At 59.5% G+C, this 13,450-nt stretch overlaps 1 protein-coding gene across 1 annotated transcript; it reads right to left on the reverse strand.

Annotated features, from left to right (window-relative positions):
• Window positions 1-2,164: 2,164 nt before the first annotated feature.
• Window positions 2,165-11,593, reverse strand: CBX2 (chromobox 2). The gene is made up of 5 exons (XM_081804331.1): window positions 11,475-11,593; window positions 11,359-11,402; window positions 10,301-10,366; window positions 7,916-8,018; window positions 2,165-6,519 (listed from the first exon to the last, which is right to left on the reverse strand). Exons 1-5 carry the CDS (start codon window positions 11,544-11,546, stop codon window positions 5,218-5,220), a joined length of 1,587 nt encoding a protein of 528 aa, XP_081660457.1. The 5' UTR covers window positions 11,547-11,593; the 3' UTR covers window positions 2,165-5,217.
• Window positions 11,594-13,450: the final 1,857 nt, after the last annotated feature.

The following is a 13,450-nucleotide window of genomic DNA, read 5'->3' on the forward strand; positions in this document are numbered from 1 at the left end:
AGCGGAGAGGACTCGTGTTTAGGAAGATGAGAGGCGCCGACTCTGTCCCCTTTTCCCGCCTGGCTGGCCACCATCAACCTCGGCTTTGACCGGGAGCTCCTTGCGCGGTATCCGTTCCCTGGGCAGGTTCTCCAGGAGAGTGACCAGGAGCGGAGGCCTCCGCCCGCAGTGCCGCCTCTGTCCTAGGGCAGGGTCGGCTCCTCTGGCCGACGCTGGTTGGACTGGAATCTTTATGGCTCTTTGAAGCGCGGCGGATCGAATCCATTTTTCTGTCCCTTTGATGCTTGCAACGCACCGATCCTAGGGGAGGCCCTGTGCTGTGAGCGGGAGACCCGACGGCGAGAAGGCCGGCATCCAGCGCTTTGGGGGCTCATGCTCTAACTTTCTCCTCTCACCAAAAACTCCTCCAGGCCCAGAGGGGGCCTCGGATCCAGCTGGAGTCTGAGATGGGAGCTGCTCAGTGTTTGGCGGCGCTCCACGGCGTCCAGCCTTGGGGGCCTGGACACGGGGAAGAGGCTGTGGGTTGGGGCCGGGGCTTTCTTCCGGACACTTCGGAAATGGAGGCTGCCAGGGGCTTCTGGGAGCAGTCGGGGTGGGGGTCGAGCAATTCGGTTCCCCGGGGCAGCTAGGAGCCCGAGGTGGGGAATGTCCCCTGCGCGTCCGAAGAGCCAGAGGCTCGAAGTCCGCGGGCCGCGCGCGCCCTCTAGAGGCGATGGCCTGAGTCCCTCTCCGGGCGCCCACCCCCTCCGGGCCTTTCGATTCGCGGAGCGCTTGCGGCCAGTGCCTTTCTGGGTCTTGAAAGCAGCCCTGGGAAAGCCTCATCTCCCCCACCCCAAAGCATGCTACAGTGGGCCACGGTGGGCGCCCCCTCTGCGCCCTCCCTTGCGGAGAGGAAGGGGGTATTCAGCCGCCGGGATCCCCGTAGCCTTGCTGAACCATCCCGCCAGGCGCCCTTGGGCTGGACCCGGCGGCGTGGGGCTGAGTCCGGGGGAGGCCGCGGGCCGGGTCGGGCCCCTTGGCAGCCCAGCCCATTCTTTCTGGGAAGGAGGTGGATTAGGCCATCAGATCAGCCGCGCAGAAACGAACAAAGGCCGGTGTGGGTCAGAGCCCCGCACCCGTCTGGCGGAGGCTCTAGAGACAGGGGCTCCCACGAAAGCCTGGCTCGCCACCGGGGCCAGCGCGGGCTCCTGCTCTGCGTGCCCACTCCTTCCTGGCCATCCCCACCCCGCTTCTGCCCTCTCAAAGGCCAGAGGCCCGCCAGGCAGGCGTCACCCCTGCCCACCTTCTCCAAAACAGAACAGGTCCAGCCTCTGCAGGGGCAGCAGAAGAAAGCAGGCCTGCAGCCTCGCCGCAAGAGTTGCACTTCCAAATCTCTGGCCTTTTCTGGAGAGTGCGTTGCATTTCTATTTGTAGTGCGAACCTCCTCCCCAAGGAAAACATCCAGGCCTTTGCCCCAACTAGCCTTTCAACTCGTGGAGGCCAACATCCAGGTCCAACTTCTGTCTTCACTTCAAAGGGAGCTTGATTCTCCCTGGAGGATGAAATTTATGAACACATTCAGGCTGAGAGCAATGCAAACCCTGAAGGCCCAGGGAAGGCTCTAGAATAGGCAAATCAGCTCCTTATGAGCTAGGAGTTAGGAGTACAATAGTACCAGCGACTCCAAACCTCTGGAGTGCCACAGCGGCTCCTCTGGGGGTCTTAGAGCTGTGCCCTTCTAAAGTGTTAGCACGGGGGCGGACTCAAGGGGTTATGCAGCTTTCCAGCACAGTGTCTTTGGGGTTAACTTAAAGTCTCGCCTTCTGGGAAAGGTCTCCAAGTGAGTTTATTATGTCGGGCAGGCAGCGTCCCCGGCCTCTGCCTACTAGATGCTGGGAGCGGCAACCTTCACCCCTGCGCCCCAGTCGTGACCACCAGAATCATCTCCCGATGTGGCCCAATCGCCCTTTGTGAACTGCTGGTGTAGGGGTTCACAGTTGTAACCAACCCCACCCCTTTGCTTAGAAAAAACACTCCCCCCCCACCCCACCCCCTGCACTCCAGGAAAGGGGCTAGCCCTTTCCCGAAGGCTTGGATGTTTCCATCAGTCCACATCCAGAGTATTTTGGGCAAGTGAAGAGAGATTATTGTTTCCAGGCATCCCGCGTGATGTACACCAGGCTGACAAGCTTAAAAAAAAGATTTATTGATATACTAAAAGTTAACAGAAAGTAAGACAAACCCCGACACCACTCACTAATGTCTCCCCTGCAAAATAAATTAATGTCAAAAAACAAAAAACAAACCTGCAACCTATGCCTAGTGTTAGTTTTCCAAAAATACTAGAAAGGCAACAGAATCTTTAGATATACTTGAGCAAAAATCTGGTCATCTAGGCACTACCTCGCCCCTCCTCCCACCCCCTCCCCCCAAACCACCACTGGCTTCCTGGGGGAAGCATTTTCTCTAACTGGTAGGTTCTGATTGAATATGGGGGCTGGGCTGCCATCCTGCTTCAACAAAGATCTTAAGCTTCCCGGGGCAGTAACATATTCACTTTTGTTCTCTCTTTTAAAAAAGCAAACAAACAGCCATAGTTTAAAGCAATTAGAAGTGGCATACATGAATGATTTTTTTTTTAATTAAAAAACACAAATCAAGCCAGCAATTGGCACTGGTCCAAACCTCTGCTCCTCCTTGTTTCCCCCTAATGAAACCTCTAGGCCCAGAGCCCTCTTAGTCACGTCAGGATTTTGAGTGTAACCAAACCGAGGCACACTCTTTTTGGTACCAAAAAATATATATAAAAATATGTCAAACCCTCTTAAGGACAGACTGGCCGCTTCTTCCTATCCATGACAAGCAAACAAATACAACACGATTAAAACACCCATTCAGCATACACTGTGACGCAATCCATGTGGGAAACCCTGCAGAATCAACAAGGGATCTCCAATCAGACATGACTGATGCCGTGCACACACACACGCGCGTGCACACACACGCACACATAGCAGCAAGTAAGAGAGCACTACTTTTATTGGTAAACATGACAATCAACTCTCCAGCGGAGGCGGTCACGCCTGCACGTGTGCGCACACACACACACACACGCACGCACACACCCTTTTAAACACGAACCACATGGAGTCACAAGCACTGAGAAAACCACACAACACAGCAAGAAGGCAAAGCGGCTGGGAGTAAGGTGTTTGCAGAGTCAACTTTGGGATTGAAGTAGCTGGTAAACAAAGGCACCACGTCGGGGTTTGGAGACCCGGCTGTTGAGAACGTCAGGTCAGTGCTGACACGCATTTGTCCAGCAGCCCACGGAAGCCCAGGGTGGCCCTAAGGGCTCAGAGCTGCTGGTGACCCGGCTCTGCAGCCTCTAAGGAAGCCCGGGGCCTGGCAGAAAGGGAGTCTCAGAGCCTGGAGGCCATCAGCCCCTCTGAGGGGAAGGCAGCGCAGAGGAGCCCCTCTACTCACAGCCAGGGAACATCGGGGTGTCCGGAGATTGGAGGGGAAGCTGGTGTCAGCGGCCCAGGGTGCTGGGATCCCTTTCTTCCAGACTGTGCAGTGAGCTGCAGTCTCTTCCCCCCGCCTCCTGGGGTGGGGGGGAGCGTGGAGGGGGCAATTCTCCCCTTTGCTGCCCGCTTTCCAGTTCTAGCCTGGTTGTCTGGGATGCCGAGCCCTCAGATCTGCCAAGATGGGCACCACTCCCACCGCAGCCCAGCACGGCTACCACGCAGGTGACCCAGAAGCCACATGTGGATACCCCTTAGCAAGGTCCTGGACACGGGTCTGTCCCCAAAGGCACACTGTTGAAGTTGATTCAGACACACAAAAGCCATCTCTATTTGGCGCGGAGGATGAGGAACGAGGGAGCTGGAGGTCTGGCAGGCCCACCCCTCAGAAAGCAGAGCCCCCCGTGTGAGCCTGGGCTCCCCCGTGATCAAGGCAACAGGACAGAGTGCCCACACGGGCTGGCTGGCTTCCACCAACCGCTGAGGCAGAAAAGGACCCTGCACCTCCACTTTTCTTTTGGCATCACAAAGACCTGGTGACCCCACTCCCTGACCCACCTCTCTGCCACGAGCCGTCCCAGGCGGCTCCCAGACTCGGCCCGTCTGGGGGCAGGCAGATCGGGCCTCTCAGATTGTGCCCCACTTCCAAAGGATTCAGGGACACGGCTTTGCAGCCGGGAAGGAGCTCGTGGAACCCCCAAAGGTGGGAGGGATTGTCAGGGAGAGGAGGTGCCCGTGGGCCGCGGCAGAGGTGGGCACAGTGGGAGCTGTACCGGACAGGTCCAACGCCAGAAGTCTGCGGGCCACGGAAGGGTGGGCCTAACTCCGGCGACTGCCCACACTCCCACCTTCCAGGGGCTCCTGGGGGCAGTTTGTGGGGCCACGGCTGTCCCTGCACAGAATAGCACCAACAGCAGAAAGGAGGGCAGCCAAAGTGATGCCCTTCCGCTTCTGCTCCCCCAGAAACGGGGAGGCTCTAGTGAAACAGCTCTGGGACCAGACCCCTCCCAGTTCGTGCTGACTTCAGGCCAACATTAATGTGAGCCAGGGTCACAGGGCACCAGGGATGTCTGCAGGGTTCCTGAGCACCCCAACAGCAAGCACCTGCCCTACATTCAGGCCGCAGCCTTGAGCTGTTGGCATGGGGCAGGGACAGGGAGACGGACAGGCGCCCTGGTCCTTGCCAGTTGGGCACCACTCTGAAGGGAAGTCCTGACTGGCGAGGTCCCTTAGCTGTCCCCTAGTTGAGCCCTGGAGCAGTCCCTCAAGGCCTTGCCCCTACCCCAGTCCACGTTCCTTCCCCACCGCTGGGCAGGAACTACTGAGCTGGATCCCTCCTCTAACAGCTGTGTCCCCCGGATATGCAGAGGAAAGCTGAGCCCCCACCCCGCCGTCACAGGCAGGGCAGCTCAAACAGCAAACGGGACGGCCTTGAGGAACGTTCGGCCAGAGACACGGGAAGGCAGACTTCCTGAGGCATGTGGGAAGTGAAGCAAAGGCCCAGAGGTAGGAACGAGGGCAAGGCCAGGCCTTGGCAAGGCATCAAGGTACTGCCCTGCCTGAAATCACAGGCAGGGCCACAGCAAGTCCCCTCCCAGCCTGCCCCGGAAGGAGGCCACCCGGACCCCAGAAAGGGCTGGGGGGTGCAGGGCAGTTATCAAAGCAAAACCAGAGGCCAGAGAAGGGCGGGCAAGAGCCGGGCCGCCACAGGGCATCAGTAATGTCTCAGGTTGAAGAAGCCCACGCTGGTGGGGGACTCCTTCACCGTGACCGTGATGAGGTTGGCAGTGACATCGGTGACAAAGACGTGCTCAATGAGGCTGCGGGTGGGCTTCCAGTCCTGGCTGGTCTGGACAGACACAGACGGGTTTTGTGCGGCACCGGGCGGTGAGGCCGAGCCGGGCTCTGAGTCGGAGCTGCTCTCCTCCCCGGCGCTCAGCTCTCCGGGCAAGGCTGTCTTGCGTGCTTCCCCGGGGGCCGTGTGGCCCTCCTGACCGCTGGCGGCCGCGCTGCCCCTGACACAGTCCCTCTTGCCCGCAGAGGAGGGCAGAGCCGCCACCCTGGAAGGCAGCTTCTCGCTCTTGCTGCTGTCGGAGGGCATGGTGGCCCCACTCCCCCCCGCGGGGCCGCCCCCGGCGCTCTTCCCCACCGCCGGGCAGGTGGCAGGGACGCCCTTGCTGGCCGTGGCGTGGCGGGCAACCATGCCCACCCCCGCTGTGCCGTTCTTGACACTCTGTAAGTCCAAGACCTGGAGGCTCAGCTCCTGGGTGGGTGCAGGCTGGGGGCCCAGGCACCCAGCAGGGCCCTTGCAGCTACTGTGGACATAGGGGGGCCCCCCTGTACCCCCCCCTTTCTGCTCCACAGCCCCACTGCTGGGGGCCTTTGGGACTTTGCTTCCTGGGGAGCTGATCCCCAGCTCCCCCTTCTGCGTCCTCACCTTGAGGTCCAGCCCGAGGCCGCACTTGCCGGCGGTCTGGGCCTTGAGGGCCAGTCTGCTGGCAGCCTGGGCCTGGCTCTGGCTCATTCGGTTCATGTAGTGCACGATGGAGCTCTGCCAGCTGATGCCGCCCCGGCTGGGGCTGCCAGCCATGCCCTTCATCAGGCTGGCCAGGTTCTCCGGGGTGGCCATGGCACTGGGGCCACTGCAGGCCTCCTTGGCGTGGGCCTTCAGAGCGGCCAGGCCTGCCACGGGGGCGCTAAGCGGAGGGGGCAGCTTGCTGGCCGGCGCCCCCAGGTCCTTCCGGGCGGTCTTCAGCACCTTGGCCAGGCTCACGGGTCTCCGGGCCGCCTTCTGCTCCGGGGGCAGGGGCTTGCGGCCTCGCTTCTTCCGGATGGGGTCCTTCAATTCGGGTTTGGCCACCAAGATCTGGGCCTTCTTCTGAGGCACCGGGTGGGTCTCGCGGCCCCGGGGACCCCGCTTGGCGTCTAAGTCACTGTCGTCCTCTTCATCAGAGGAGGTGGAGGAAGACGTGGAGGAAGAAGAGGAGCTGCTGGATTTGGAGGGCGCGTCGGGTTCCTGCAAAGACAGAGGACAGGTGTCACCGGCTGGAAGGCCGGGCCCCCAGGACACCTCACAGCTGACACCTCCAGTGGCTGCCACCCCAGAGAAGCAGTCAGGAGGGAGCGATGACGCACCAGCTTGTCCAGAGAGATCGGAAAAGTCCTCGTGAGATCCCATGAGATGCAGTTAAAAGCAGAATGAGCAGAACAAAGAACAGGTGGTTTGTCAAATCAGAGCAGAGCAACGAAGCAAAGAGCATGCGCGGTCACGTCCCGGGCACTACGGCCTTGAAGGGGGGACGCCGGTTTGGCTCCAGGCTCCCTAGCAGACAACTTGGAAAGGGAAGCGCAGAGCTTACGAGGCAGGCTAAGTAGTGCGTGTGAGTGCGCTCCGTAATCTGAAGCAAGGGGACATCCTGCTCCAATCCTCCCACTTCCCAATCGGACCCCTTCAGAACATTCCAGCACACAGGGGAACAAACTGCTGCCCTCCTGACTTCTGGGCGTCAGGGCACCCTGTGTCTCACTGGGCTGGCATTTCCAAGGGCACACTTTAGGGAAACGGAGCCAACACCGGCTCCCTGCTGTGAAGCTTGCGGGCCCTCAGCTGGGCACGATCCAATCCAACCCGGAGCCTCAGAGCCTCCTTGCCCAGCCAGGCCCACGGCCTCTATGCCGCTTCCGTGGTCCCCAGCTGGTCCCTCTAGCTGATGAGAGCCCGAGGGCACAGGACCCCCCGGCTCCCACTGTCCTACTCGAAAGGAAGATTGTGAAGAGCAGGCCAGTGCGGACCAGCCATCAAACCTTAAAGCGAGGTTTTCACAGCCTCCCAGAAGGGAGGTTTCTCTACGTGCCTGAGCTCTTGGCCACACTGTGTGGGTTCGGGATCCTGGGGCAGTGCCCTTGAGACAGGAAACCTAGGCACATCCCAGACTGGGGCTGTGACCCTTCTCCCCATCCTGCTTCTGAACTGCTGAAGGGAGGGCATTGCACCGGACCCCCAAGCGTGCGTCCCTGTGGGCTGCTCTGGTTAGTCTACTCAGTGAACCTTTGAGCACCTACTGTGTGCATGCGTCCTGATCTTTTCTGCTCCCCCAAGAAAGTGGTCGGCAGCCAAGTCTGACCCTGCCATCCACTAGAAAGGAGTGCAGAAGGGACATCAAATGAACAAGAAACCAGCTCTGGAGGGGACCAGCCCTCCTGGCCGCAGGGGCAGGGGCTTGCTGTTGCCCCCTGCTGGCCGAGGCGTAGAGCCACCAGCAAGGAAGGAGGCAGAAGGCACAGGTCTTCTGAGCCAGGGATTGACCTCTGTGGAGGAGCCAGCGCGATCCCCATTCCCCAGAGCCCTCAACCCTCCTGCCCCTGCCTTCCACTCTGTGCAGAGGGGTGCGAAGAGGTCAGCGGCCACCCACCTTGAGCTTGGAGTGGCGGCTACAGGACATCACCGTGTGCTTCCTCGGCCGGCCCCTGGGCCGCTTGCCTCTCTTCCGGTTCTGCACCTCCTTCTCGTGTTCCCTTAAGACAATCACCAGTCAAGGTGGGAGAAGCCCTGTGCACACACCCTCTCCCACCACACGGGAACCCCAGGCCGCCAAACACCGCCCCTCAACACTCCGGGCCTGCGGTAGCTTATCATCAGTCCCACTGCAGAAACGCATGCCATTCATGAACATACCCAAGGCAGACGTCTAACCCTTCTCTTTCCAATACGGTATTAGTTTTTTACCTATTGGTTTCATTGCATTTGGGTAAAAATGAGTGAAAGAAATTTCAGCAAAGCCGGGAAAGGAACAATTCTCCAGTTTTCCCAGACTCCTCTTCAGACAGCCCTGTGCTAATCCCGGCCACTTTCCATGGGGAGAATGCTTCGTGGAACTTCTAGAATGCAGCCCACTAGAAGGAGCCTTCGTTGTCCCATGGTCCAACCCCAGCGCTCCAAACAAGAGTCGCGGGCTGGCAGACAAGGACCACTGGCCCCAGCCTTTGCCTCTCCAGTCTACGAGCTCTGGTCAGGGGAACCAAGGGCTCTGGTCCCACCCTGCACTCTGGTCTTCCCAGAGCCAGTGCCCTTGGCTCACTCCCGGCTTCCTTTTCCTAACACCTCTTTGTTCCTAGACTGTGCTCTTGACAGATGCACTGGAGGTGCCCGATCCCGACGTGGCTGGAGCTCAAAGCCCACACACCCTTAATCAGCTCCCAGAACTCGGGGTCATGAAGCCAAGAAAGCTGCCTCCAGCCCGACCCCCAGAGAAAGCTTGTATTACAAGCCACCCCTGGGGAAGAGGCTGATCCGGAGACTCTTCCCAGTAATTAAAAGGGGCAACTGTCATCTTGTTGGGGCCTGGAAGGCTATCTCTTAAAGAATCCAATTAGTATAACCAGACAAAGCTCACACTCTCCGAAGCAGCCCCCAACCTGTCTCCCAGAAGGGCGGGGGCATCCCCTGGGTCTCCTCTGCAGATTTTGAATCTCAGACCTGCCCTTACAAATGCCACCCCCCCACCACCAAGTACGGGACTGCCAGCTCCTAGTTTTGGGGGGGGCTGTCGCCTGGGTGCATAGGGGGAGACACCCGCCTTCCCAGATTTCTCTTCCCGATGATCCCCAGATCACCCCATGCTTGTTTTCAACTCTCGCACCTCCTGGATATTTCACCCTAGTTCTTGTCTGGTGTGCAATAACTGAAAAGGACACACACTCTCTCAGCTTAGGGGGCTGTCTTGCAGAGAAACAGACCAGCTCCCACCACCCCTCCCCTGCCCAGGCTTACAAGACCCGAATTATGAATTCAACAGCGGACAAATTACTGATAAGCTTTTCCAGAGGTATGGAGGCAAGCGTACTCTGGCCTCGTCTCTCCTAACTCTGCTCAAAGCCCATCTTTACTTGCTTCCCACTGCAAGGCCTCTTGGAGAAGACCCCGCTACAGTGGGGGTAAAAAGCGGACCAGAGAACAAGCTGGCCAGATTGACCCCAGATGGGAAAGCTGCTGAGCAACTCATTTATCTGCGTCTATCAGTAGAGCAACCCGCAGTAAAGTCACCCCCCACCCCCCCGCAGTGTGCTTAGGGACATTGCTTCCCGGACCCTCCTGCCAGGAGGCTGGCCCCTCCATCATCTGCCCCTCGTCACCCTTTTGCCTATCTCAAGGACGTCTCTCTTAACCCAACTCTATCTAAAAATAGAGATGACATCTAAAATCACAGAAGCAAGTTTGTCCCCTGAGACTTGCAAGGGTGGTCCACCCCCCCCCCATACCACCTGTTTTGCAGTCTAAAGAAAAGTAAATGTGTCGCTTCCGGTACAGAACCCACTAACTTTCTGCTGTGCTGCTTCAGCTCCCTCTCTGGGCCTTCTCTTGCTCCATGGCACCCTCAGGGAGCACTGGGCGGCCAGACCACTATTTTTATGGCAAACCTGCCATCCTAGTTCTTATTAGTGCTGTTGGCAAATGACTCAACAGAAAAGGCCAACAAGAGAAGCCAGAACTTTTCAGGAAGGAACCGAGAAGGTTCATTTTTGCAAGTCTGGCTGTCAGAAGGACCCAGAGCAGCACTAAAACAGTGACTTCTGAGATCTGGACATGGTGCTGGCCAGCCAAGGGAAGGCCGGGGAGGGGCTCATCTGGGACCTCAAAGCTGGGCCCACCTCCACCGACAGCCCCAGCACAGAGGCCCTCAGACCACAGCCCAAGCCCAGGACCCCTAGAAGGCCCGCTCGGCCCTGAACCACAACAGGACAGGCCACGTTCTCCCCAACATTCTCCCCCTTCCCACACGTGCTGTTAACTTTCTCACTTCTTCTGGAAGGCCAGGAGCAGCCTTGGGTCCAGGATATTTTCCTCTGGCTCCCAGCTGTTGTGTCTGGAAAAGCAAAACGCAAGGCGTCAAGAAACACCAGGCCGGGAAAGGCCACTTCACAAACCAGCTGGAGTGGGGCCGCCCCCTCGCCCTCCAATCCCTGCTGATGGCAAGGGCATCGGGGTGCTGTGGGCAGAGTCCCCCTAAATCCCACCCGTGCCTAGGATGAGTTCCTAGAGACTGGGGGCCTTAAGGCCAATACCTCAGCCCCAAACTCCAAGGGAAACCACCACTTCAATCCTCAATTAACTAACATTCGGCCTCAGGAAAACTCCACAGTCTCCCCCTGGGAGGAAAACAAATCCCAATAAAATGGGAAGTTGCCGGGAGGGAAGCCCCCAAAGCCTGGCCCGGATCCAGCGAGGGAAGGGAAGGCTGCTCCAGGATGCAGGGAGGGGCAGGCCGAGGGGCACAGAAGCGCTGCCCAAAGATTCAGAACAATGTGGCTGGCGCCCAAGCGAGCGCGGGTCAGGGCACCCGGAGGGGAAAGCAAAGAAAGAAAAGTGGGGTCCGGAAAGAAAGGGGAAACGGGTGTGCCCGAGGGGCTGTAAACAGAGCCCCTTCCGGGGATGCCAAGTCCCCTTCCTTACTTTAAAAGCGGAGGGGGGGGGGGAAGGAGCCCTTACATCCATCAATAGGAAGCTCAGGTTACAGTGGGGAAAATATGGACGGGAGAAGGGGGGGGTTCACGTCCCGCGGGGAGGGCTGAGGCGGGCTGGGGGCGCAGGCAACAAATGGGCGCGGGCGGAGCGCGCGGCGCGGGAGGGAAGCGGGCCGGGGCGCGGGGCCCGAGAGGCTTCCGGGGGAGGCCGCCCCTCGGGCCCCGCGCCCGCGGGCCCGTAAACAAAGGGCGGCCCCGCGCAAGACTGCGCGCCCCCTTCCCGCCGAGCCCGCAGGGACCCCGCGAACTTCCCGCCCAGCGCGCGGACGCCCCCGCCCCCCGGGGCCGAGGTGGCGCGGGCGGAAAGGCGCGCGCCGCGTTGTCGGGGACTCACTTGGAGGACCAGCCGCGCCACTTGACCAGGTACTCCAGCTTGCCCTGCAAGGAGAGAAGAGGCGCGTGAGCCGGGGCGGGCGGGCGCGGGGCGGGCGCGGGCCGGGCCGCACGCACCTTGCGGAGCCGCTTGCTCAGGATGCACTCGGCGGCGAAGACCTGCTCGCCCACGCTGCTCAGCTCCTCCATGCTGCCGCGCGCGCCCGCCCCGACCGCGGCGCCCGCCGCTCCCCGCTCCCCGCACAGCCGCCGCCGTTGCCGTCGCCGCCGCCGCCACCGCCGCCGCGCGCCCCGCCGGCCGCACACAAAGCACCGCCCCCGCCCCGCGCAGGGCCCGCCCCGCGCACGCGCACCGCCGCCGCACCCCCGCGCCGCGCCCGGCTCGCGCCCGCCCCCGCGGGCCGACCCGGTCAGGCGCCGGCCAATGGGCGCGCGGGGGCGGGCGCGGGGCGGGGCGCGCATTGTTCGCGGCGGGCTCGGCCTCGCGCCCGGGGTTGGGGTCCCGCGCGCGCGCGGGGGCCGGGCCGGGGGCGCGGGCGGGTCCTTTGCGAGCAGGAAAGGGCGCCTGGGGGCCTGGGACTCGGGGGCCGCGCGCCAAGTCCCGCTTGGGCTCCCCTCGGGGCGCGCCCGGCCTCCTCCGAACTTCGCTTTCCGGGCAAAAAGCCATTGTTCTGGCCCGAAGCGGGGAAGTGGGCCGCTTCCTGCCCCGGCCTCCGAGGGGCGCTGCTGCGGGGCCCCACCCGCCCTCTACGCTTCCGCGCAGTGGTCCCTCGGTTTGGGGCAGAAGTCTCGTTTTGCGCGGGAGCCAAACGGGCCGGGGGCGGGGAAGGAATGGGAGACAAAGTACTGGGGCGAGGGAGCAGTCTAGCTTGTTTCCCCCCAAAGGCGAGAGAGGAAAATGCATCAGATGAAGAGGCGAGCTGCTCCGTGTTCTTTCTTTTAGCGGTGAAGAGTGGAACCCAGCCCCCAAGATTTAGGGCGCGCGTAGGGAGAAAAGCAACTGCACCTTTTCTTACTTTTCTTTCACTGTTCAGATGAAATGAATGTGGGGGTGGGAGCGAGGTTTGAGGAGATGGTTCTAACCTAGGACTAGGTCTCTAAGGGGCCCGCTGGAATCTGGGGATGTGTCCTTCCGAGCGATTGCACGCGACCCGAGAGGAGACCTCGTTTAGAAGGGGGTGGCCTGGAGTCTGTGGGCTCATCGTGGGCCGGCTGCCTTTTATTTTCTTCTGCTGAGATCTGTATTCCATGGAGCAACTCCCCCTTAAATCATTTAGGTCTTCAATCAGACCAAGTCAAACTCGTAATAAAGGAGATGTACACCAGCCTTAACTTTTTCGGCATCAAGACGGTTTAACTCAATGAAAATCCATTTTCTGGTTTTGCTTCTCCCTTGAACGCACCTGCACAGTGCTCTCTCTGCTGAGCAAATCGGAAAGTCGTTTCTTGTTGCAGGGGAATGTCTAAAAGTAATTTTTGATCGGTAAAGCCATATTTATAAAGATTCTGCAGGAGAAATATATTTTGTTGTTGTTGTTGTTGTTTTTGTTGTTGTTTTAACTGAAACGCCTGCTGTAAAAATTGGGAACTGCAGGAGCCCATCTTTCAATTTCTGGCATGTTCTGCAGTTTATTTGGCTAAATATGTTACATTCATTTGATATCCTGGAGAGACTTTGGGTAACATATGCAAACTTAGATTCTGCTTTCCAGGAAGGAAGGAGGGGAGGACTCGCTTGGGGGCTTGGGGGTGGAAATGATGGCTCAATCTGGAGGGGCCGCAGCCCAGAACCCTTGTTTTGGGATGAAACCTGCAATCCTGGGGTGCAGAGAGTCGCTTACAATCTCAAGCTCTTTTTGTGTCCCTATCTTCTGGAACTAGGCAGTAAATTGTGGGGTTGAAGCCAAAGGGGTATTTATTGTAATCCTAAAAATAGCTGGATCAGTTTCAACTCAGGTTTCCTTGCAGAGTTTGTCTTGGGTGTGAGGTTTTTGCCCTGGAAGTTTCCAGTTTCCTCTTGGTGATATATGGTTCCCGGGATACTTGCTTAATTTTTTTTTTTTTAAGGAAAGGAAGCGTGGGGCGCCTGGGTG

The sequence above is a fragment of the Leptonychotes weddellii genome, chromosome 15, assembly GCF_054177405.1.
Source record: "Leptonychotes weddellii isolate Sample4059 chromosome 15, ASM5417740v2, whole genome shotgun sequence".
Classification (NCBI taxonomy): domain Eukaryota; kingdom Metazoa; phylum Chordata; class Mammalia; order Carnivora; family Phocidae; genus Leptonychotes; species Leptonychotes weddellii.

What these genes read in the sequence shown, in the direction of transcription:
- CBX2 (XM_081804331.1), bottom strand. Translation starts at nt 11,546, where the DNA reads ATGGAGGAGCTGAGCAGCGTGGGCGAGCAGGTCTTCGCCGCCGAGTGC. An exon ending in TGAGCAAGCGGCTCCGCAAG is followed by an intron (nt 11,403 to 11,474) that starts GTGCGTGCGGCC and finishes CTCTCCTTGCAG; the next exon opens with GGCAAGCTGGAGTACCTGGT. An exon ending in CTCCTGGCCTTCCAGAAGAA is followed by an intron (nt 8,019 to 10,300) that starts GTGAGAAAGTTA and finishes GATTGTCTTAAG; the next exon opens with GGAACACGAGAAGGAGGTGC.